This window comes from Malaclemys terrapin, chromosome 5, assembly GCF_027887155.1.
Source record: "Malaclemys terrapin pileata isolate rMalTer1 chromosome 5, rMalTer1.hap1, whole genome shotgun sequence".
In the NCBI taxonomy this organism is placed as follows: domain Eukaryota; kingdom Metazoa; phylum Chordata; order Testudines; family Emydidae; genus Malaclemys; species Malaclemys terrapin.
This window is the reverse complement of record NC_071509.1, coordinates 19216536-19243351: the sequence shown is the minus strand read 5'-3', so window position 1 is coordinate 19243351 and position 26816 is coordinate 19216536. Positions and strand designations below refer to the sequence as shown.

At 41.9% G+C, this 26816-nt stretch overlaps 1 protein-coding gene across 1 annotated transcript in view; it reads right to left on the bottom strand.

Annotated features, from left to right (window-relative positions):
• The window catches only part of NAT8L (N-acetyltransferase 8 like), a 47876-nt gene extending 22169 nt beyond the window's left edge, over positions 1 to 25707 (bottom strand). The window contains exons 1-2 of the mRNA XM_054029692.1: positions 25213 to 25707; positions 22584 to 22748 (exon numbers count right to left, since the gene is read on the bottom strand). Of these exons, the coding sequence (XP_053885667.1) occupies positions 22584 to 22748; positions 25213 to 25546 (499 nt within the window). The 5' untranslated portion in view covers positions 25547 to 25707. The remainder of the gene's footprint in view (positions 1 to 22583; positions 22749 to 25212) is intronic.
• Between the last annotated feature and the right edge of the window lie 1109 nt (positions 25708 to 26816).

Sequence of the window (26816 nt, the reverse complement as noted above, 5' to 3'; positions counted from 1 at the left end):
AGCCCAGACACTCTCATCCCCTCCCTCCAGACCACAGCCACAGGGCACCCACCAGCCCAGACACCCTCATCCCCTCCCTTCCAGAGCCCAGCCACAGGGCGCCCTCCAACCCAGACACCCTCCTGCCCTGAGGCCCGCCACGGTGTAACCCAGACACCTACACCTCCAATCCCCAGAGTCCAGGGATCCAGAGGGAGAAAGCCTGATGCTGGGTCCTGAGCTTATATGTACTTTCCTGTACGCCACCTCCTTCCTTCAGGATGACCCGGGAACTGCAGCTGCCTGGAGCCCTCCAACTCCCCCTCTCCTTCCTCCCCAAAACAGTGTCCTGTATTTGTAAGCTGGGCTCTGCCAGGTCCAGCAGCCCCTAGTGGCAGTCAGCAACTCTTCAGCATCAATTCTGCAGAGGAAAAGGAAATTCTGTGCAGAACATTAATTCTGCGCAAATTCTGCACTGTGCAGTGATGCTGAAAGAATTTAATGGAAAACCAGAAGAAATTAGCAATGTAGTCCACCAAAAAAAAGTACCATCTATCAGCCAGCCAGAAATAAATAACTGCAGCCTGTCTGCTGAGAAAGGATTAGAAAACACTCAGGGGCTAGGGTAACACTACAGCCCTATGTTGATATAACTGTGTCACTCAGGAGTTAACGTACCTCCTCCCTCACCTCCCCGTCCCATGTAGACGGCACCATGTGAACGGGAGGCCTTCCCCCATTGACATAGCTACTGCCTCTCAGGGAAGTAGATGAATTACACCAACAGGAGAAGCTCTCCCGTCGGTGTAGTAGTGTCTTCACTAAAGCGCTGCAGCATTGCAGCTGCACTGGTGTTAGGGTGACCAGACACCAAGGGTGAAAAATCGGGATGGGGTGGGGGGGTAATAGGTGCCTATATAAGACAAAGCTCCAAATATCGGGGCTGTCCCTATAAAATCGAGACATCTGGTCACCCTAACTGGTGTAGCTGTGCCACTTTAGCGCTGTAAGTAAAGACAATCCCTCATTCTGACAGTTACAGGAGGGAAAGCAGGGCTTCCCAAACTATGGTACATCGTGGAGCTTGATGTTCCACCCATCCACAATTTAAGACGATGGCACATGAACCATAAAGTTTGGGAGCCATCGATTGGCAGAGCATGCTTCCCCCCACCCCTTCAATGAGCAATTGTTACCATTAACCCATAAACTGAAGTTGCTTTAAATGTAGGCATGAAAGCCTGCTGAAGCATTTAATAAAGCATGGAATACCAAGATGTACAATTTTGGCCAAATGCTGTCATCAGTACCAACTATATAACCTCAATGAAATCAACAGGGCTGCACAAGAGGAGGGAAGGCAGGCGTCTTATCCAAAAGTCAACCAAAAAGGAGAGGGGAAAATTCAAGATTTTGATAATGAAAGGTATAAATAGAAGGATCAAATAAGGTAGACACCTGATTTATTATAATTTAGTTATGCAGAAAAGATTTGACATATTAGGGATCTGATTCTGTATTCTTTATGCATCCAAAATTCTCAGTGACGCTAATGAAATGCAGGGTCAGACCCTTTGTAAATTAATAATTTAGGTGCTTAAAAAAAAAAATCTAAATCTAGCACACTTCATATGTTAGCTTTACATCTGGACTGTATCTTCCCAGTGCCAATTCTGAAAGGCAGCTGCTAAAAATTGGATTCTTATGCTATTAGTTTAAAAAATAAATTTTATGTTGCTGTTTTGGGTTTTTTAAGTGAACTGCATAAAATGAACATTGTTAATACCTGGTTTCTACCATCCTGTATAAATCTACTACTGTGACTTTATTGCTTTCTGGATAAGTATTAAACATAGATGAGCACCATTCAATTTCCACAGATTGAAAGAACTAGGAGAGAAGATCTAGATTTATTTGTAAACTCCCTAGTTTATATTACAGTGTGTACTTTTACTGTTATAAAGACAATAAACAATAGTCAAATGACTTAGTCTTCGTTCAGAAGATGGCTTAATCATCGATTAAGAAAAACCTTGGACAAAATATATTGGTCCAAATCCTGTTCACCTTATTCACATAACTTGTTCTGTTAACACTAGCACTGGCCAGAAAACAAGAATTCCAGTTTGTGAAAAACTGGAGTTTCAGAATTGGTCTCAATTCCACATCAGGGTGAAACAAAACATTATTTTATTTTTTTTGCGTAGAGAAAGACAAAAACCATACAAGAGACCCAGCTCCCAGTGCATTAGGAACTCACCTTGGATGTGGGAGACCCATGTTCAAGTCTCTGCTCTCAATGTTAGGCAGAGAAGGGACATAAACCTGGGTTTCTCACATCCCAAGTCAGTGCTCTAATTACGTGGTCAGCCTCACTCTACCCTAATTAATATTTATTTATGTGAAGTGGAACAGCTCTAACATGAGACACAGAGAGAAAATGACTTGAAAGCCCAGTAGGACTTGAACCTGGGTCTCCCACATCACTGATGAATGCCTTAACAACTAGGCTACTTTCTCTCCCTCCCAAAATCCTATCCTGGACCCAAGAAACCCTCCTGACAGAAGTTTCATCAAAACTAATACATTTCTGCAAACAAAAGTTCCATTGAAAAATTCCCGACCAGCTCTGGTTGACACCCAATGAGCAGGACATGGCCCAAGATACTTTAGAGGCACAGTCTAAATTACACACATCTAATATGAGGCATAAATGATGCTTTAGGATAGAATAACCAATCACTAATTCCAGCCAGTTAGAAACAAACTCAATATTTTGCATATTAAAATAAGTTAGAACTTTAACATTTTTGCTGTTGTTCATTGTGAGCCTTACTCCTGTTCCCACCAGCATCAGTATGAGTTCTGCCATTAACTTCAGTGAATGCAGGGAGGGGCCCCTCTATTTTTTTGTTAATTAAATGGTCTCATTTTTATTGGGTGTAAATTCTCTCAACCTTGACTAGACTCGTATACATTTTATTGCATTCACTAATCAGCCCTGCAAACAAATATGTGCAAACAAGTTATTTTTAATTCAAATAAAATGAAATAAGGAGGCATGGCCAGGATTTGTCTGTGCTCCACAGACAGGAAACATACCACTAACCGAAAGAATCACGTATTTAACTGTAAAGTGTTTAAATGACCTGCACAAGTTTATTTTTTCCCTCCTCCCAATGTGGTAACTGGGAAAACACCCATTGACTTCATCTGGTTTCAGATCAGGACCCTAGTTACTACAGGAACAGGTGCTAGCTAATAAATAAATGACACTGTAATGGTATATAGCAAACACCACTGGCCTGAAAAATCTTTGACATCAACATTTATCTTTATTAGTTTATCTGCTTTACTTTCTTGAGTGTGATGAAGTTTTTTGGGTGCTTCACTGCAGAGGGAGAACCTACTGCTGCATTTTCTTTAATCTAAAGATGAAAAGCTCATACTGCATAGTATGCCAGCTTGCGTTTCTTCCTGCGGTTAAACCAAAATTAAAAGAGGATGACATCTTTCAGCTAATACAAAGCATAAGACTGCCTCCAGCCTCTATTAATAATCCATTGGACTGAACAACCATCAGTAAAGAAGTTATAGCTTCTTTAAAACCACCTTGAAGGATGTGTTACTCAAATGCCTCTAACTGCCAGAAGCTGGGAGTGCAAGACAAGGAATAGATCACTAGATAATTGCCCTGTTCTGTTCATTCCCTCTGAAGCATTGGGCATTGGCCACTGTCAGAACACAGGATTCTGGGCTAGATGGACCTTTGGTCTCACCCAGGAGGGCTGTTCTTGTGATAAAACAATGAGAAAAGTAAAGGCTCAAGCCACAAATTCAGTACAAACTAAAAGTACACAGCTGGTTTCCTAGAACCAGTCCCCCCCCCCCATTTCTGGTACTGTAGCTCAGAACTGCAACCTGTGTGTGCGAACACATACATACACCCTCCCTGGAATACAAGCAAGTATTAAATAGGCTGACAGTTAAAGATCAACCATACCCAAACACTCAGATCACACATTTCATAAAATGGAGTTATACCAATATGTGCAACATTGCATATCAAAATATGGAGTCTGCCACAATATACCGTAGAAAGTGCAGCATTATGATGCTTTGCTGCATTCCTCTCAGACACATCCCCAAGAGATGCTATGGACAGCTGCTTCTCATTCTTGAGGGCCCTCATTTGTGTGGTTATTGCACAGATCAGTACTGTCCCACCTCTGCTTCAATATCGATATGAACCTCCTTTGGAGACACAGACAGGGCTACAGGCTTCATTGGCTACTATTTAGACCCAGCTCCATATCTCCACCTCTGCAGACACAGAGACATTATCACAAGAACACGTGGATAAAGAGTAGATGGCTCAAAGTAAGCCCTGGAAAGACTGAAATGATGCTGTCGGAAAGGGGAAAGCACTTTGATGAGCTAACCAAGACAATAGCCCCTCCCTCCTTTGAAGCATCCAACTTCTGTACACAAAAGTACTACATGGTCTTGAGGCTAATCAGGCTCATTACTAATCCTGGTCACCCAGGTAGGAACAGTGATGAGAACTGCAGTATTCTGCATACAACTTGCAAGGAAAACATGCTTTTCCCCTTTGGGGTGGAGGAGCTAGCCAGAATGTGCCATGCTAGTCACCTCTGCATCTGGGAGGTAGAAGCACTGCAGAAACCCCAGTTTATGCAATTTTGCCCACCTCCTGAGCAAGACAATCCACTGCACCTTCCAATGGCTCCCAATTTGCTCCCTGTGCTTTTCAAGGCCCTGGACTTTAAGGGCCTCAAATACTTGAACACTGCCTACATCAGTGACTCTCCAGTCTCAACCCACCAGTGCACAAATACTCTTCCAGAACAATGGAGCGGACAAGGAAGCATTCAGCTCAATACACAGCTTCGTACGTTAGAGGTGCTTCCCGGTGGAACAACCTACCAAGATGAGGCTGCAATTCTTGGTAACAGCACATGGTGCTAAGTTATCATGATGATCAATAAGATGGATAGCATAAGGCAATGCTGCCAACAAGCCCTGAGCATGTCAGTACAATTCTTTCTTCTGGCCTGACTTTTAAAGGTGTTGAGCACCTGCAGTTCCTGTTGACTTCAGTGGTACCTGGGAGTGCTCAGCACTTCTGAAAATCAGGCCACTAATGTCCATTAATAAGCCCAGCAACATTGCAGGAAATAGTAACACTAGTCTCTCATGGAGAATAAACCAAGGTCTCTTCCATTAAAGATGAAAACACCCTATGAATTCAATTCAACTGTAGCATCCTTCCTTGGTTCTCTCTCACTCCATGCTGTAATCTAACACCTTCTTGACTGCAGTCTGCCTGCTTTCCTGGATCCATTGTAAACAGAGTCCCTTGGGGATTTTTATATTCATACCTACCCCATACAGCCAATTCCATCTATGGTGTAAGATTATTTTGGTGGAATTGCATCTGCTTATGGTAGGGCTGAATTTAGCCCATTTATTCAACAACTTGCTGATAGGAGCATTACAACAGTGGTATGATTTAACAATGCAGCAAATCACTCAAGGCTTCACCTTGTTCTGTCGTTGGTGAATTATGTGACTCATGAACACAAAGCTTCCTGCACTCCCAAGTATCTTCTCTCTCTGCCTATCTGAAATAGCGCCACAAAAAGTAAAGAACCCATTGAGCAGTTTCTCTGGAAAGCATAGGCCCAATTTATCCCTGCAATACTCCAATCTAACTCCCATGAAACCAATGGAGTTACACCCATTGTAAATCTGGAGTAATGCAAAAGTGAATCAGGCCTGTATACATATTACTACTGGCTGTTTTTGAGAATGATGTGCCACTCTTCTTTGGGCAGATCACGCTGAATTCATCCCAGCTGTAACTCCACTGACCCCTCTTACACCAGGGATGAAACTAACTCATTTATTTAAGCGTGCTGTCATTCAGGAGAGAATTCTGCATCCATAAATACATGAACCTCTCTCAGGCTGGTCACAGGCTACAGATCTGCTCTGTATGATGCATTAACATTAAGTAAAAATTAGGGTTGTTGATTAATGGCAGTTAACTCCCGTGATTATCTCAAAAACTTAATGGATTAATCACAGTTTTAATCACACTGTTAAACAACAGAATACCAATTGAAATTAAATATTTTTGGATCTTTTTCTACATTTTCAAATATATTGTATTCTGTGTTGTAATTGAAATCAAAGTATACAGTGCTTATGTTATTTTTATTACAAATATTTACACTGTAAACATGATAAATAAGAGAACTAGTATTTTTCAACTGAACTCATACAAGTGCCATAATGCAATCTCTTTATCGTGAAAGTGCAACTTACAAATGTAGATTTTTTTTTGTTACATAACTGCACTCAAAAACAAATCAATGTAAAATTTTAGAGCCTACAAAGTCCACTCAGTTCTATTTCTTCAGCCAATCGCTCAGACAAACAAGTATCCGGGGGTAGCCGTGTTAGTCTGTATCTACAAAAACAAGTTTGTTTACATTTACGGGAGATCCATCTTATTTACAATGTCACCTGAAAGTGAGAACAGGCATTCGCATGGCACTTTTGTAACCATCATTGCAAAGTATTTACGTGCCAGATATGCTAAACATTCATATGCCCCTTCATGCTTCAGCCAACATTCCAGAGGACATGCTTCCATACTGATGACACTCATTAAAAAAAGTGTTTTAATTAAATTTTGACTGAACTCCTTGGGGGAGAATAGTATGTCTGTTTTACCCGCATTCTGCCATATATTTCATGTTATAGCAGTCTCAGATGATGACCCAACACATGTTGTTTATTTTAAGAACACTTCACTGCAGATTTGACAAAATGCAAAGAAGGTACCAATGTGAGATTTCTAAAGATAGCTTCTCGATCTAAGGTTTAAGAATCTGAAGTGCCTTCCAAAATCTGAGAGGGATGAGGTGTGGAGCATGCTTCCAGAAGTCTTAAAAGAGCAACACTCCAATGCAGAAACTACAGAACCTGAACCACCAAAAAAGAAAATCAACCTTCTGTTGGTGGCATCTGACTCAGAGGATGAAAGGGAACATGCATTGATCCGCACTGCTTGGGTTCTGCTTGATAACTATCCAATCATCAGCATGGACGCATGTCCTCTGAATGGTGGTTGAAGCATGAAGGGACGTGAATCTTTAGCATATCTTGCACATAAATATCTTGCAACGCCAACTACAACCATGCCATGCGAACACCTATTCTCACTTTCAGGTGACTACTGTAAACAAGATGTGGGCAGCATTATCTTCTGCAAATATAAACAAACTTGTTTGTCTAAGTGACTGGCTGAACAAGAAGTAGGACTGAGTGAACTTATAGGATCTAAAGTATTACATGGTTTTATTTTTGAATGCAGTTTTTTTTTGTACATAATTCTACATTTGTAAGTTCAACTTTCATGATAAAGAGATTGCATTATAGTTCTTGTATGAGGTGAATTGAAAAATATCTCGTTTTTTAAAGCACAAATATTTGTAATAAAAAATAAATGTAAAGTGAGCACTGTACTCTTGTGTGTTCTGTGTTATAACTGAAATCAATATATTTGAAAATGTAGAAAACATCCAAAATATTTCAGTGGTATTCTATTATTGTTTAACAGTGCGATTTAAAAAAAAAAAAAAAAAAAAAAAACCTAACCACGCGATTAATCGCTTGACAGCCCTAATAACAATTGCACATGGAAATCCCTGATCAAAAGTGAGACCAACCCTTTTGTTATATGCTCAGACCACACCATTATGATCAAAAGGTCACCCTATAAATCTAGTCCAATTATTCACAACTTTGTAAATGTTGCTATATTAACATTACAATCAAGTTACACGTTGACAGGATTCCATTAGCTGTAGCTTCAGATTAGAGATCAATCAAGAGATGTGAGGACTTGAGAGAGGTATGTAAAACAAGTCAATGTGGTATAAATCCTCAGTGTCTCCACACCTCCCCACTATACCTAATTATGTGAGTGAGGGGAACACAGAATGCAATTAGAGGCAGCAACTTTAGGGCTACTGAAAGGAAACACTTTTTTATGCAGAGTATAATCTATCCGTGGAATGCCCTTCCCTGGGATATTTGAGGCTGGCAGCTGAGTAAGAGTTGAAAGAGGATCAGACTCATGAATGAGATTAACATCTGCTGTTGCACTAGCTAGGTTTATGAGAAATAACTATCTTAATGAATCAGAGCATAAACTTAACTGCATTTAGGATCAGGAAGAAGTCCCCAGTCCCATGCACTATGAGGGAGTTTTACCTTCCTCTAAAACATTAGGCTTAGACATTACGGTGTCTCATGCTTAGACATGGTAGAATGAACATTCACTCTCAGTCACTGTCAAAGATAGGATACTGAATTAGTTGGACCAACTGTCTCTCCTTGTGTGCCAGGACCTGGGTTCTCCCGTAGGAGATAATAAACTCATTGCAGGGGCACCGATAAGAATCCAAAGCAGTCCCATGAAGTTATGTTTATTCCAGCATTGCATTAAAAATGCTGTATGGCAATGTTGAGACAAGATTTCTATACAAACCCCCATCTGTCACTTACAGGCCTGGTCTACACTACAAACTTAGGTCGACATAAGCCGTGTTAAGTTAATCTAATAATGTATGTGTCTACACTACCTTGTCCCTTCCACCTACCTAAGCGGCCTGTAAAGTCGTCTTCTGTACTCCACCTCCGTGAGAGGTGTAGCGCTTGATTCAACATCCATGGGTTGACATACGGATAGTGTAAACACCACATTGTGCAATTTGAATGAATTAGCCTCCAGGAGGTGTCCCACAGTGCTCCACTGTGACTGCTCTGGAGAGCGCTTTCAACTCCACTGCCCATCAGCCAGGTACACAGGAAGCAGCTGCTCCCCTGTTAAAGCCCCAGGAACTTTTGAATTTTCATTTCCTGTTTGATCAGCGTGGGGAGCTCGCCAGCACAGCTGATCATGGAGACTCAAGGCCACAAACGCGCTGCAGCGTGGAGTATACAGGAGGTGGTCGATCTGATTGCTGTGTGGGGAGAAGTCTGTGTAGACAGAGCTCCGATCCAGCACAAGAAACACGGACATCTATGCCAAGATCACACAGGGTATGGGGGAGAAGGGATACATCAGGGACCCGCAGCAGTGCCACATGAAAGAAAAGGAGCTTTGGCAAGTGTACCAGAAGACAAGGGAGGCGAACAGTTGTTCTGGTTCTGCTCCACAGAAATGCTGCTTTTATGAGGAGCTGCATGCGATTCTTGGCGGCGACCCCACCATTACCCCAAAATGCTCTGTGGATACCTCCCAGGAGCCCTGGGCAACCTCGAGTAACAATGAGGACATTGTTGACAAGGAAGAGGAGGAGAACGTGAGGCAGGCAAGCGGAGGATCCATTCTCCCCGACCGCCAAGAACGGTTTTTAACCCTGGAGCCCATCCCTTGGCAGGACCAGTTGGCAGCGTAGCGTGATGCCGGGGAAGGTGCCTCTGGTGAGTACACATTTCCAATCAAACTGTAGGGGTTACATACTATTATTTATTTGTTTAATCTAAACAAAAAAAATAGGTGTAGTAGAGGCCACTCCAGCTACCCAGATGGTGCTCTCCGAAAAAGACTGTTCATGTGCATGGGGGATCCTCCATGGAGATCTCTAGGACGCTTTCATGGAGGTACCCTGCAATCCTTTGCAGAAGGTTTTTGGGAAGAGCTGCCTTATTTCATCCATCACGGTAGGACACTTTCCTGCGCCATTCCAGTATTAACTCTGCTGGCATCAATGCAGCACAAGGCATCGCAGCATAAGGACCAGGTCTGTATCCAGACGCTTGCAACATCTGCTCCCTTGCCGCCTCTGTTACCCTCAGGAGAGTGATATCACATAGGGTCACCTAGGGGAAACGGGAAGTTTTGAACACTAGCCCTTAAACCACAAACAATTCAACAAGTAATTTGTCACCTGTTTGGTGAAATCTGGGTCACACAACTAAGCTTTCCCAAACATGCCATGGTTGTGGTTGGAAGGGATCACCATATATTGCAAGCAGCATTAAAAAGGGAGGGGTGCGGGGGGGGGGGGCTTCCTGTTTGTCTCCCTTCCCCCCTGTCCCCAACCCAGTGTCGCTTCTGTAACAAACTATTTGGGGGCTTTACACTGGTATCTAGCCTCAAACACCATTCAGGTTGCTAGGGGAAAGGAGTGCCCCTTTCGGTTTATGTACTCTTTGGCAAGGTGATCTGGTGCCAAGATAGGGATATGCTTTCCATCTATCACCCCACTGCAATTAGGGAACCCCATCACGGCAAAACCATCCACTATGTTCTGCACGTTGCCCAGAGTCACTACCCTTCTTAGCAGAAGTCTGTTGATGGCCCTGCAAACTTGGATCACAACAGATCCCATGGTAGATTTACCCACTCCAAACTGATATCCCACTGACTGGTAGCAGTCTGGCACTGCAAGCTTCCACAGAGCTATCGCCACTCGCTTCTCCACTGTAAGAACAGCTCTCATTTTACTATTGCTGCGTTTCAGGGCTGGGGAAAGCTCTTCACACAGTTCCTGGAAAGCATCCTTATGCATTCGAAAGTTTTGCAGCCACTGCTCATCATCCCGTGACTGCATAACGATGCGTTCCCACCAGTCAGTGCTTGTTTCCCAGACCCAGAAATGGCATTCAACCGTGTCAAGGTGATGTGCGACTGTCGCCAGCAACTGCGAATTGCTCTGCTCTAGGTCTTCCAGCAGGGCTCCTGGCATGGCATCACATTGTTCCATGCAGCAGCTCCTATATCGGCTGTGTAAATGCTGCAGGATAAGGCGCAAGGTATTTGTAATGCTCACAACAGCTGAGCAGGGTCCATGCTTATCGTGCTATGGCATCTGCGCGGGTAACCCTAATTTGCAAAAAAAGGCACGAAAAAGGCTTGGTTTGTTTGCCGTTGATTTCAAGGAAGGAGGGTGGAGGTAAGTGCATCGTGGGAAGCTAACACCATGTTCTCATAACCACCTGTGCCAATGTTTTGGTTCCATAAGGCACTGCAAGCCCAACCTAGAATTCCACTTGGCTATGTGCACTTTGGGATAGCTACCCACAGTGCAGTGCTCCATGCATCAATGAAAACCCTGCTAGCGAGGATGCACTCCCCTGACACAATGAGCCTACTGTGGACACGCTTGCTTAAATCGGAGGCTTGATGTCGATTTACATGAAGTCGACTTAACTCTGTAGTATAGACATGGCCACAAAAATATGAAAAGAACAAAAGAGGAAAACCTCCACAAAATGTTGGCCCTGATTCAGCAATGCCTTACCCTAAAGTAAACAAGTAATCCCATCTCTAGTCAGAGAAGCACAAAGCATGAGCTCGACTCTCACTGACAACAACTGGATTTAAGCATGCGACTGAAGTTAGAGCTTGTACTTAAGCACTTTGCTGAATCAGGCCTTTAATCTGAACTTTCTCCTACTTCCATCTCAGCCCAGAAGTGAACTTTTTGGATAAACATTTTCAGAGCCTCTCTCCTGAATGAAAACCACGGCCTTTGAGATGCTGAAAGACACAGCTTGATGTGACCCTTGGAACACCTGCAGGTTCTGAAACAAAACCAGATTATTTTTTCCAGACCCATTAGGTGAATCTAGTTGACTTCAGAGGCAGGAGAAGTTTGAAATGACACTTTAAAGAATACATCTTTTAAACAGTTTGGACTTTTTAATTCCACCTGACCACTGTTAATCGCCCTTTTTTTACATCACTAACATTCCCTGGTTTTCAGCCTTACAGAGTTTTAGAAAACTGTTATACCACTAGCTTTATAAACTCAGATAGTGCCACAATGGCTTACTCTTTAGCTAAGCCTGTTTAAGCCTGGTGAGTGCTTGGACGGATTAGTGCCTGGAAATGGCAGGTGCTCTATATTTGGTTTTTGTCTCAATGGTATCAAAAGCTGCTCAGGACTATTTTATTATTTACTTTATTTTATTTTGGAAGACTATATAGTCTAGGTCTTCTCCAGTGTTCCACTAGTAGTGTTATGCAGTGTTTCTGATGCTGTTATCTTGTTCTCTGGGGGAATCAATGAAAAGAACAAAATAACCAATAGCCTACAACTATATTGCAATTGACTGATTTTTCTACATTTCGTAAGCTAAGCAAGATTTGTAAGTACCTGGAAACCTCCTAAAACCAACAACCATCCCATGAGACATGTCTCTTTTGCACTCTTGATTTCAGTGGTTATTTTACATGTCCTATAGAACTACTTCCTATAGTTCTGATTGTACTTATCCTTCTCATAGACTGTCACGCTGTATTGGACCAGTGGTCCGTCTAGTTCAGTTTCTCTATCTGACAGTGACTAGCACTGGGCACTTTAGAGGAAGGGGCAAGAAACCCTAGCTGTCTGCAGTTTAACTGGCTCCAAGGAAAGTGTCCTCCTACCCTCCATGTGTTAAGAGGCTGCTTTATGCTCTGAAACATGAGGATTTATATCCCTTCTAGACCTCTTGGTAGTGTATTGTTGGGGTTTTTTTTAAATATTTATTAAAACTCTGTATGTTCTCATTTTCCATATAAATGAAGAGGCACTATGATAAGCATCCACAAGTATCTGAACATTGTAAACTCCAAGGAAAGAAAGACCTTGGCGGGGGAGGAGGGGGCAGAGAAAGAGAGGGGAAGCAGGGAGAAATTTCCTGGGCTGTGGAACCATCACCCTAACAAAATGTGGGAAACCTCCATGGTTACAAAAACTTCAAAACAAGTCCAAATTCACTGGAGAATATGACATGGGGATGGACAAGATAGCCTAACAGAATTATAGAAATTAGAGATGCTGTCTATTTTAGCTGACTAGTGGGACGTAACTTGCTGATCATACACTGAAAGCACTGGGGGATGGGGAGGGAAGAAAAAGAAGGACAGGTAGAAGATAACCCAGAAACTTAGTAACCAGTCACCAATCATTCAACACTACTATTGAATTACGTAACAGCTGTTCAGATCTCTATTGTATGAGAGATGTGGTGGTGGTCACTTTCTGGTGGACAGCTGTTCCATCACAAAACGCAACTAGCAGTGAGACCTACAACTGCATATGCAGAAAGGTAAGTACTCTCATCCATGGGGGTGGCTACCAAGTCAGGTTCAAGTACATTGATGGGACAGAGCCGGAGAAGCTTCCATACTTGCCACTTGTGATTCTGGATCTCTCTTTGTCTCTCAGAGAGAGAAAACTCCGTTTCCACTCATAACAGTTAGGTATCTCACACAAGCCACATAGTCACGTTAAAAGAAAAGAAAAGAAAAGAAAAGAAAAGAAAAGAAAAGAAAAGAAAAGAAAAGAAAACTACCTGCTGGTTGTTTGCTTTATATTTCCAGAATTCTTATAGCTCAGTGGTTTGACCATTGGCCTGCTAAACCCAGGGTTGAGAGTTCAATCCTTGAGGGATCTGAGGCAAAAATCTGTCTGGGGATTGTTCCTGTTTTGAGCAGGGGGTTGGACTAGATGACCTCCTGAGGTCCCTTCCAACCCTGATATTCTATGATTCTATAGTGTTTTAATCCATATTTTCCAATAGTAAAGTCCTGTTCAGTTGATTTTTTTTTAAAATACACAAAGCCAAACGAATCTTTTCTGTGATCCATTTTTAAGAATTCATATTTTTCTACTTGCAGAATTAGGTTTAAAAAAATATCAAACCCTAACTTGCTGTTAAGTTGTAGGAGTTCTCACACCTGTAAGAAGTCAGAATTGTCATTTCCTACCATGTAATTCTACACTTTCCATTCTTAAGAGAGACTTTGGTCAAATTTTATATTGAGGATACATTGAAAAATTGCTTATAAAAAGATTAAATGATTAGCAGATGTTTTAATAAATGGTTAATCAACTGATTGAGAGAGTCCAACAGGTCAACAGGCTGCTTATAAACTTGTCTTATGATCATCTAACACCAGAGTATGTCTACACAGCAAAGGCTATGCACGGACTAGCCTGCCCGAGCTAACTCAAATCCAGCTAGTGCAGGTAACAGCAGCAGTGAAGACAGTGCAGCGCAGTCTTCAGCACAGGCAGTACATGCCTGGCACACATCCTGGACAGGTACTCTGCTTGCTAGCACGTTCTGAAACCCATGTTGTGCTACTGTTACCCAAACTAGCTGGATGCAAGGGAGCTCAAGTAGGCTAGCCTGCACACAGCTTTTGCTGTTTAGACATACCCTTATAGCCCTGGTCTACGCTTTAAAATTTAGATCAATCTAGCTATGTCGCTTTGGGGTGTAAAAAATCCACACCTCAGAGCACCATAGTTAAACCGACCTTACCCTCAGTGTAGACGCAGCTACGTCAATGGTCAATGCAGATTCCCTATCCTGACACGAAAACCCCTAGGAAGAGTCTACACTACAGAGGCCCAGTGGCAGCTGTACCACTGCAGTGCCTGTAGTATAGATATGCCCTAAGCCTAAGAATCACATGTTTATTACCATCTACAACACTTACCACTCATATCTGTATCATATATTAGAGCATTATAAACTGTATTATAAATGATAAATTATTATAATAAAGCATAACTGAAGCTTTTTAGTGATTTCATTTTGCCATTATCAAAAGTTGTATCATGATTGGCACTGAATAGGAATAACAGATGTGGGCGGGGGGGGCGGGGGGAGACTTTTTGCTGGTTTTAGATCAGAAGATTAAAGAATGATCTCACTAAGCACTTGTCAGAACAAGATTCTGGAGTAATTCCTTGCTTCTTACAAGAATAAACTAAAACTATGCTATGAACCACTGGTGAACTTTCCACTTTATTCCTTAGGTCTAAAAAAAAAAAAGGGGGGGGGGGCGGGAGGGGAAAGCACAACCAAAGGCTTTACAGTGCTCTACTAGCTACAGAACCAGGTACTGACAAAATGTTTGGCTATTTTGCTCTGCCCTGCAGTAGTCTGGGATTATATCTGATGATGTAGCAGTACACAGCTTTGTTGTGATTGTTAAAAAATCTTCAGTAATACTGCAATACAAAAAGAAATCCTGTGTTAGAGACAATCATGGACAGTACAGCCAAAATTTTCAAAAAATAAGTGTCTAAACTTAGGTTCCTAAATCTACATAGGCATCTTATATGTAAATGACACTGAGTACCCACGCACTACCTCTCATTGAAGTCAACGGGAACAAATAGTTTTTGGCACTTTTGAAAATCAGAACTTTTATTTAAGTACCAAATAAGGATGTAGGGCCAGATTTTCAAAGGTATTAAGGCGCCTAAAGATGCAGATAGGCACCCACTGGGACTGTCAAAAGCACGGAGATGCCTATCTGGCTCTTAAGGGTGCAGATTTTAAAACAGGCACTAAAAATCAGACTCCTAAATCCAAAGTTGTGTCTCAAAAGGTGTCAGCACTTCTGAAAATTTTCCCACTTATTTAGGTACCTAAGCACAGCGCCTAATTTTAAGACCATCTTTGAAAATCTTAGGCTAGGAACCAAACTTTTAGGCACCCATTTTGACGATTAATCCTAAGCAAGGGGATGAGAGGAGGGAGAAGAGGACAAACATGCAACTGGGGGGGGAAAAAAAAATTAAAAAAAAAAAAAAAAGCCATTAATCAGCCAGCCAGCCACTGGTTGCATCCATGGATGCCAATGCTTCACTTTCAAACTGGGTATTATATTTCCACACGGCCCCTTAGGACATATATTAATACACACAAGAGAAGCTGGCTAGTAGAATGGAGTCAGAAAATTTTATGAGAAATCAAAGTGTTTTTAAAAGCTACTAAGATGTAGAGCAAATAGAAATGAATGATGCTACTGTAATTTTACTTCTAAAATGTCCTTGAGTTGCTTTTGTTTGAAAGTCTTGAAAAAATAATTACCTCTGAGTAACTGCTGATGTCTACTTTACTCCAGTTGAAACTTGCAGCATTACAGTTTAATTAATGGCACTTTTATATATGGGGGCTATTAAAAACCTTATAACACATGGCTTGTTACTGGATTAAAAAAAAAAAATCACAACCCACCAATCCCATTACTAATTTAGATAAGTACCTATTTAATATATTCTTTCATATTTATATATACAGTTACAAAGTAGAAAAGAAAATAAGCAGGGTGTACAATTATGGGCTATATTTTAATCCAGGTTTTCTAGTAACACAAAAATAATTTGTTATTGCATATTGCAAAATGTACCATTTAGCAAAAATGGAAAACAGACAGACAAAGCTGAGGGATGCAGCTTGATAATGCATTTCTGTCCCATTTGCACATATGCAATCATGCTCTTGAAGAAACCCAACACCCTAATTAGGCAAAATGAACAGATGACATCAAACTTTGCAGCATTTCAACCTTTACTTTGGGGATTTTATTTTTTTCAAGCTCAGGTGGGCAATTAAAAAAATATATATATGGCACTTCAAAGGAGATAACACTTTAATTGTGGTAGCCTGGAGTTTCTGTATCTAACACACCAATGAAGTTATACAACAATCTCGGGGTGGGAGGGGGGAAAAGGGGAGAAGAGGAGGGAATATTACAACCAATTTGTTAACATGGCAAAACATATTTTTCTCTAATCTCGCTCTTGGAAACAGCTGACCTGTTTTTGTTAAATTTTTTTCAAATAAAAATAAAAATAAATAAATCCTATCAACCTGAGGCAGACACCCACCTAGCATGGAAAATTTCAGCCCAAACAGTTTAAATTGGGCAAAACTGAGCCTTATAATGGAAAATATCAGGCAATTTTAACTACAGGTGTTACTACCTTCATCTTCTTTAATAAAGCAATTGTGTGAGGGTTTCAAAATAGTTTTAAGGATCTCACTTCTCAACATAAAAGAACCTCTAGGATCCTCTAGGACCCGGTGGGGTGGGAGGGTCCGAACGCCCAGGCTGCAGCCCACACCCATAAGTCTATACAGTATTAAAAACAGCCCCACAACCCAAGTCAGCTGGCACAGGCCAGTTGTGGGTTTTTCTTTGCCGCGTAGACATACCCAGCACAACTCTACTGTATGCAATACGGCTACCTGCCCATGAAATTTTTTCAGGCTGGGGCCCTTCGTTTAAAATCAAGGGGTCAGGTTCTGAACTCTCTAAACTGGTGAGGAGATAAATGGTGTTCCAGTGGCATAAACCCATTGTAAAATGAGAGGAAGCAGGCCCAAGAACAACAGCATAAAGCACAGAATTCTCTGATCTCTGGCTAGACAAGAAGCCACCAAAAAGAAAATTCCGAGATAAAATAAGTTACCAATACTCCTCTATGTAACTGACCCACTACTTAGTTAACTGACAAATAAACTCACTGGACAAATTTCTGATCTCAGCTAGGACTAGAATAAACTCACAATACTGGCAAAACTTCTATCAAATTCACTGAAGTAGGATGGGGCCTGCGTCTCTGCCCTGTCTAGCTGTGCCACTCAAGGAAGAGCCCTGGAAGAAATTGTACTTGAGTCACCACTTCTCCCTTGCTCCTTTTTCTTGCATACAGGGTGCATCTTACATTCCCCCTTGTGCCAGCCTAACTCTGCCCACTGGTGCATTTAGGACAGCGGTACATGCTCTGCCCATTTCCTTGTAGGGAAAAAGGGTGGAGGGAACGGGGAATGTGGGGGCTGTGCTCAGCACCAGACCTGGATTCAGGAGGGCGGGGTCTTATGTCCCCTTACTCTCCTGCCTGAGCATGTAAGACAAGATCACAATCTAGCCCACTGACATAGCTGGTAACTCTGAAAGCCTGCACCAATTTAGTTAAATAAATTCAGTTCAAATGGTTTAGATAAACCAGTATAAACGCCTGTCATTTCAATCTAAGAGTAGCTTACTTCACTTTAGATTAAACCTATTCCTGGTCAACTTAAACTGAAATAGGAGTGTGTTCATATTCTTTTGCATCAGTTTATAAGTTGCAGCAACTCAGAATACAGAAAAATCCTAAGTAGCCAGGCTAATGTCAGATTTTAACACATTTAACCAAAATTCAAATGCTAGAAAGGCTAGATCTACTTGGATTAAAAGTGATCATCCTTTTTAGTGGCAACTATTTAATTTTCCATTGGTTTTCCAGTCAAGATCCCAATCTTTGAAGAATTCTGAGCCACTGCAAAAATATACAAAACAAAACTGTGAAAGAATGGTACAGTTAAAACTTAAGGAGACACTGTGAAATTGATTAGGCAACAAAACTGTCATACCACAAAAGTACTGTACACAAAAACCCAGCTGTGCACAACTCATTTATGTTAAGAACTACTAAAGGCAGGGTTCAATTTCAAATTAACTTCTCACTGTTGCAACTACGGATTTAAAAACTTAATTACATCATAGAGCCCACATACGACAACATTAGACTCAGAAATTTTCTAAAGACAGACAAATGAATCTATCATTAAAGGTAAGGCTAGTCACTTTCCAAAATTCAGCTCATCAATTTCCCTGACAGGTAATAAAGATTCATTTCTTTACACTAAAACCCAGGTCACTCACAATTAACAATGATGCTCTGTCATCTGTAATGTTTTCCCCACTACTCTTTCTGAGAAGAGAATGACAATGCTACCATTTCAAACATGAAAGGTTATTCTTTTCACATTTTTTAAATTAGAGAGACAAGATTATTTACAGCATCAAGGTGTTTTAACAATCTGCTCTTATGCACTAAATCCCCAACCCAGGAGAGTACTAACCATATAAGAATCCTATTAAAGTCAGTTGCAGTACTCGTGTGCTTACAGTTAAGTGTGTGCATAAGTGCTTTGCTGGATCAGGTCCTAAATAATGGGGCAAGTAGGAGAGAAAACTGAAAAATAGAGTTTTGTTAAATCTACTTCTGCAACACTCCGATCAGCATTATGTATTTATCTGTATATACCAAACCCATCTCCAAGTATCTGATCACTAGAGAAAATTTAAAAACAAGCAATAACTAAAATACATTTGGGACCAGTGGATTAGAGAGAAACAGCTTCTCTACAAAACACGTGGAAAGAAAAAATAACCCAACATGCCAATAATGCAAAGAATTGCTGAACATTGGCAAGCCTGGTGAGTAAGTAAGTAATGCATCTATACCAAAGGTCATGAAATAGCAACAGAGGCAATTCCTTTCAAAGCTTCCTTTAGTAATTACTCTGGCTGGGATTTCAAAACAGCCTAAGGGAGTTAGGAACCCAACGCCCATTGGAAGCTGTATCCTTTCTGGTTTCTCCATGCATCTGAAGAAGTAGGTTTTTTACCCACAAAAGCTTATGCCCAAATAAATCTGTTAGTCTTGAAGGTGCCACCAGACTCCTTGTTGCCTTTCTGGTTAGTGTCTGTAAAAGTGACCCATATACTGCCTACTGAGTCCTCTATACATCAGATCTTTTGGGTCATTTTTAAACAGCGTTTTGTCATATCTGTTCACTGGGGGCTATTGCTATATCTGGCATATAACTGTCATATATACCACGTCTGTACATCTCACTGTACAACAGGGCTCTGCTCCTCATTAGGGCCTCCACGTGCTAGTGCACTACAAATAAATAATCCTGATCCCATCGAAGTTAATAGCAAAACTTCTTCAATGACAGCATGATCAGACATTATGGTTCTAGCAAGTTTCAAGACTGGCCATCTGTCCTTTTTCTGATGTACCGTTGTATGAAACAAGCATTGTCCCCATATCCTCCACGTTCAAATTCAAAAATAGCAAGCACTTACAAAGTGATTATCCAAGGAGCCTAAAGGAGTTAGGCACCTAACTCATTGAATTTAATGGGAGTTGGGGACCAAGTATTTGAAAATCCCAGCCTTAACGTTTATCTGTCTTGATGTTTATGTTCCATTCAAATATTATGATTCCCTAGTATTTGTGTTTTTTCACTCAGTCCTGAGGACAGCACGTATTCCCTCCATACATGCAGAGAAAGGTTTGCAAGTCTGGTGATGATATAGGAATATTTTCATGGAAAAATAAAGGGATTTAAATCCAGTTTTAAGCAAAATAATGGAGAACACAGAAGACTCTGGTGAGCTTGTGAAACTTATGGGAGTTCACTCACACCTTGGTTTCAGAAAGGGGGTTAGCAAATTATGTATGTAGTTGCTGTCAGTACCGTACAAATTGTAATAGGAAGCCAGCACTTTTCATTTGAGAGCACTGTAATAATTTGTGGCTTGTGTCCGAACAGCAGATTATGAGGAATAAAATACTTGTGATTGGAATTTGTATATCATCACAATGTCTGCATGTTGCACAAACTGATAGAATAGAATTGGCTTGACATACAACTGACTACTCATCCACACTCCAAGCTACCTCCAGGATGTAAGCAAACATTAAAATCTCAAAAGCCTACCAGATTCATGGCAGCACTGGAAAAGGGACAGTTCCTCTTGATATCTTAAATCAAAGGGAAGGAGTGTGAAACTGAAAGCTGTATATGTTTTGGGAACAAGAGGGAAGGGTGAATTTGATGCTCATGAAACCAAGGCCAGTTAGCATTAGATAGGGTTCCACATTAAATAGGTAGGTGCATTGGAAGCTTCCTCACACAGTATAATAAAGCTTGCACCTAATGGCTTCACCACTAAGCCTCCCTCAGTCCTGACCTGAAGTTTCAATCCTGTTCTAGCCCTGAAGCTCTCCTCAGCAGCGGCTATGAATTGTGCCAACTTGTTCAACATTTCTGACATGAGCAACCCTTTAATAAGCAGTACCGATACCATAAATCTGGCGTAAGCCGGCCATTCAAGGCACATTTGAACCCTGCCTACCCATGTTTAAATTCTGACAGATTAAACCAAGAGGGAAGTCCATGAGTTTATTCCAAAATTGAATGACCCATGATGTCAGTAAATGAAGGCAGAGTGTAATGCTGTAAAAATCAGTTGTGTCTCATTCATAGTGAGAATGTGATTGCCCTGATCACTTGTTCTCCGTACTAATGTAAAGCAAATACTACTGACGTTTCTCACTCTTCATCGGAGTACATTTTCTATCTTCATTTTCTATACATGCTAATTTTGTAAATATATTCATTGAGATTCATAACTTCAGCGTTAGCCATACAACTCACAAGGGTTAATGAAAGATGCATGTCTAAAAACACTTTTCAAATTCAGATTATACCCTTTGTCAAGAATTCCAGATCACTTTTCACAAAAGCTGCACAAGATCCCACACTACTTTCTTTCATTAATAACCACTGCAGAGGTTAAACATTTTTCAGTTTGAACCCTTATTTTTAAGGTTGCACCTCCTTTAATGAAGTTTGACATTTTAATTACATGCACACTATACATCCGTCCCAAATCAGTCAATTGCTATAAAACACAGTTCTTCCCAATTTAAATTAGACACTGTAGAATCAGACATAATATTAGTGAGAACCACTTAATGTATTTAGATGAGAAACAAGATCTGAAAGAAATTGTTCAAAGGCGTATTAATATTTTTATTACAGAATGAACCATTTTTAAAAATACTGAATGTTGGAAATGAAGAGAAAACATGTACTTGATTGTTGTACTATAATATGTTAATCCTCTAGAAATGGCCAGTAGAGAATCTTGCACTTGCAGAATAGCTATGTTGCAGGGGGGAAATGAAAACACATTAAAAAAAGTCTACAGTAGCGAGAACAACCTGGCTTCAGAAAGTTACTGGCCATTAGCTTTGCACTCCTAACCAGTCATTAATGAAATATTTGTAGCCTCAAATATTAATCACCCATATTAGCGATCAAGGGGACTCAAATATCCCTATATATTGGTGCCGATCATAAATGAAAACAAAAAAATATATAATTTAAATACAAGGTTTTCCCTTTCCTCGGTTTCTTTGACAGATTCCTGTGACAATCCACCTTCTATTAATGAGAATTGAGACCTTAACAACATATTTACATAACAAAAAGAATTATATAACACACACATATACATGTTATGAATATATAAATGTATGTCACATGTGCAGATAGACAGCATCTCTTTACTTACCTGCTTCACACCTCTTCCAAAACACTTGTTTATGGGGAGTTCTTCTTGAATGACACATGTAAATATACAGACTAACTAAAACGTATGACTCCCAAGTCTGAAGTGGTGGTATGCATGTGGGTTCTTCTAAGCAGTTTTGCTAAAATTCCTTCCATCTCCCTCTCCCACCCCGTGCTGGATGCCGTCAGTTGTAGGATGCATGGGCAACTTATAGAGTCCAATGGATATAATTCGCATTAAATAGAACAGATTGGCGCAACCACCTTTAATACTGTATCCCAAGGAAACTATAGGTCCAGCATGCAGTGCTTCCCCATGATCTCAGCTACTATACTAGAATGCTGAAATTGAGAGAGCACTGCATTCTGGAACCTGTAGTCTCCCTGGGCTGTATATCTATATTAAAGATTAGGGTGGTTCCTCATATTTTGTGCAGCCAGCAGGTTGCATTCTGGCCATTTATAAGATTTCCCAGTGCTGTTGACATGAGAAAAGCTATTAAATGGCCATTTTTCCATGAGCAGGATTTGGTGAATGTTCCCTCCATGGAATTAATACTCACCTGGTGGTTTCATGTAATAATTCTCAATATCAGACATGTCCGTATGCAGCGCGCACTCGAGATAGCTGAGGATAACTTTTCTACTGAAGTAGTACCTCATGCCCATCAGAAAGATGGGCAAACAGCAGGTCAGCAGCAAGGACTTGGTCACAACAAAGCATATTACTATGGAGATAAGGAAGAGAAATAAACGATACCTGTCAGAAAAGAGAATTTAGTGTTGATTTCGGAATACAAACCCGTTTAAAAAAAAAAAATCACAGACATAACATACATTTGTACAATATAAACAAAAGCTAATCAATTTACATTTTCACAACATATTTTAGATTAATAGCACATTTTTCATTTAAGAACAGCCTGTAAAAAGTTTTATTTAACACTCCCACTTCACAACTTACTTTAAAAAAATTCAACTATAATAATTATATCACATTTGATGAAGGATTTTGCAATGTGTTTCTGTAAAAACTCCCATCCAACTTGCCACAGTTGAAAAATCCTGCAAATATTATTGTCTCACACAAATATCAAAAGACAGATGTCTCTCTCTATTAAGATATGTCTGTGATTGCTGCTCAGACAAGATTTGACTGCATCACCAATTCCTGCAGAGAAATCAAAGCACTAAAACCAAGATGCCCACATGTGGCTTTTCATTGGCACAGCACTACAGGGGACAAAGCACAACTGTGACTAAGGAAGATATTTTGCACCACCCAGTAGCTGCGTGCTTATTAATTAATTATTTTGGTCACTGGTTTTCCAGAAGGTCCCTAAGGGCCAGCCATCCCAAAACCTTACACTAGTCTGCTTCAGTATCAGGAAGCAACGTAATGCAGGACACTGAAAATAATATAGCAGACAGCACTGAGATGGCTGCTTGCCCCATCATTACTTATCACTTTAAGCTGTGAATCTTAAGCAAGGATGTCTTTAGATCTCATTGGCACAGAGAGAGGCGGGCATAGACTTCATTGTTCTCAGGTGCATTTAGTATCTTACCAATAATTACAAAAAGTTACTTTACTTTCTTTATCATTCCCTTCTCTCTCCCTGGCCCAAAAGGTGAAGGACCCAGCTGTCCTGCCGCATGCAAAGGGCAAGGGCGTGAGAAAAAAGGGTCCACGTGGCGTTTTCTTTGGGGGAGCTTTTGCATTGATAGCAGCTGACATTATCTTACAGAGGTATTTTTTTTCATTTTAAACCCCATCAAGCACCAACAATCTAGTTTCCTCTCGGTTGTCAGCTGGCCAAGGCAGGGATCCCGCCTTAGTCTACGTTTTATGAAGCTTTGTAACTTGCATCAAACCAGAAGATGCAATGTTTAATAAACTAATAAGGCACGCAGCTTTGAATTAATATTATTAAACCCGCAGCTCTTTGCAATACGCGCTGGTTACAAACAACGTCTCGCCCCTAGACCCTGCTGAGGTCAGGGCCCCGCGCGGCTGCATGCAGGAGGGCGACCCCAGCAGCAGTCTCTGCAGCCAGGAGGTGGCGCGAGACCGCCCGGGTCAAACGTTCCCCAGCAGCTGCAGCCGCTCGAACGCGTTTCGAGCCCGAGCCCGAGCCCGGCGGTCTCTAGGTAACGCTGGAACCCGGCTGCAGCCGCTGCCCCGCCCAGGTGTCTAGAGAGAGCGGGGAAAGGTACGGGCGGCGGCGCGGCTTCCATTCATCGCTTCACCTCTCCCCCTCCCCAACAGAGAGCAGCATCCCGGCCTGGAATAACTGGAAATGCGGGTCTGGCTGCTGCGGGCAGGGCCCCACCGCCTCCTCCCGCACAGGCGGCAGCAGCTCCCAGTCCCACTCCTGCCAGGCTGCGCCGAGAAAGCGCCATGTGCACCGCCCCGGGCAGCAAACCCCCACAAGCCTGCAGAGAGGAGCCCCCGCCCCCGCACCGCCCCATACACACACTTCTCCCCCCAAGTGCAGAGAGACGCACACAATACCACACCCCGGCTGCACCCCCTTCCCCAACCAGCTGCAGGGACTCTCCCCTCCCATTGCGCGCACACATACACAGGCAGAAGCAGAGCGCGCAAGTCCCTGCCCCCAAACCCAGTCCACTAATACCTCTTCTAGACATACAGAGCCAGCCGCACGCCCCTCTCCCTCCAGAGAGAAGCCCCTTGACCACGCAGCCTCTCGAGCCTGCAGAGAACATCCGCCCCCAACTTATCTCCCCAGAGAACGCTCCCCACCCCCAGCCAGTAGCCACGCGCACCCCATATGCAAGCAGGGAGCCCTACCCACACGTTGCCTGCAGGCTGGATGCATTTAGTGGCGTTGCACACACTCCGCTCTGCAGTGATCTCCAAAGCGTGGCTCACGATCCAGCGCTTCATTCCTGCTCCTCGCAATCGCCCGAGGTACAGATCCGCTGTTTGCAATATTGCGACTTTTTAACGGGCCTGACTTTTGCACCATGACAGGATAGGATGCGGAGGCTGCGGCTTTTCTTTCCCTCCAGCACCAGCAGCACTGAGACAGCAATTCTGCACCAAATATTAATAGGATCGATGCAGGGATGGGTTCTCCATCCTTCAACACAGATCTTATTACCACTCTTCCTTTTTATTAAAATTGCTGAACAAGTGTGCCCCTAAAAAAAAGTGAATATACTTACTAGCGAATATCCCATAGATCAACTGAATGAGGGGCTGGTGTTTTAACCCTCTAAATGCGGTGTTAGGAATCCTTTCCATGATTCCTTCATAAAATATACGGCGCACCACCTCTTGCTCGGAAGGATGAAATTCTCGTATATAAACGTTGTCTTTCTTGAAATCCCCTTCCACGCCACTCAGAGAAGCTGGGGAGGAGGAAGGTGAGCCGGATAAGGAGGGCCACATCTGGGAGGAAGACACAATGATCGCATCTTTTTTGGATCCTGAAATGGATTCATGATCTTCCGCCACAATCTTAGTCTCACAAACCATTTTGGGAGACGAACAATGCATGCAAACTGGCCGAGAAACAAAAAAGGAGCCCGGCTTTAAATAAGAAACAAAACACGCCAAGCAATAAGTGAGGCGCAGCTTTTATGAGTGCGAAACAAACGGAGCTGGGTAGAAAGCGAGAAAGGAGGGCCAGTGTGTTTTGGAGAAGTATTTATAATGCAGCAGAGCCGGTGCAATTCGGAATCAGGGGGTCCCTCAGGGTCCTAGCGTCCTTTGTATTGGCTGGCAAGGGTCACCATGTGATCTCCAGGGGTGGGGAGGAGAAACACCTCCTTTGCCTTGCGTTTTATTGCTCATTACTACAGCATGCATTTCATTTCCTCTTCTCCTTGTAACTATCGAAGCCCCGCTGAGGTATACAGGTACGACGCAGATCTGTCAGAGGTGGGCCTGTCTCCTTGGAGAGGGAAAAATATGACTGACTTTGTTTAGCAAGGGCTCTCTGACTGAGGTTCAGGTTGACACGTTGCAGAGTTCGCAGCATACCATGTCTGGCATTTAGATAATCTAGAATTCTTCTTGAAAACTACCTGCTCCTTAAAAGACTACCAATTCCTGTTTGTTTCAGTAAAATCTATGTAGGAAAAACACGCACAGATTGTTCTAGAAATAGTGACTATCTAAAATCTAGCTATATATATACATGCTGCATACATTTAAATGGGTGTATTTATATAGATTCTTGTGTATCATGCGCATATATAGCCAGTTATCTAGAACATCTGTCTAAAAATCCACTGATCTATACCTATACATTCATTATTCTGTAGCATGGAATCTCATTAATGGTCTCAGGTAAGTGGAAAACTTAAGGTTGATTTGGCACCTAATCGTAGTGATTTCGAATTTTATGTCTCAAAGTATGTATCGTTAATAAAACACGATGTGTGGTGTGTATGTATTGTCTTAACAACGCCTTATATCAAAAAGCGATAGGGATGACAAACTGATGACAACTTTGAATTTTCGTTAGGGAACATTCTGGTTTCTAAATGCATTTGCTTACTTCTTAAAAACGTAACACCTGGCTCTATTCCTGCTGGAGACCATATTCAGCTGGGGAAGGCGGAGGGGAGTTCGCTTTTCTGGAGTGGGAGAGCGAGTCACTCACCACTGCGGATAGTTTCCGGGGCTTAACTCTTTCTTTCCTCCCTTCGTGCACATAAAAGCAGCACTCTCCACCCCCAGCCCCTATTTCTAAAAATACACCGCTCAGCTCCACCTAAGCAAACAGCGATCTCGAATCCACGTGAACAATATTCAAAGTGAT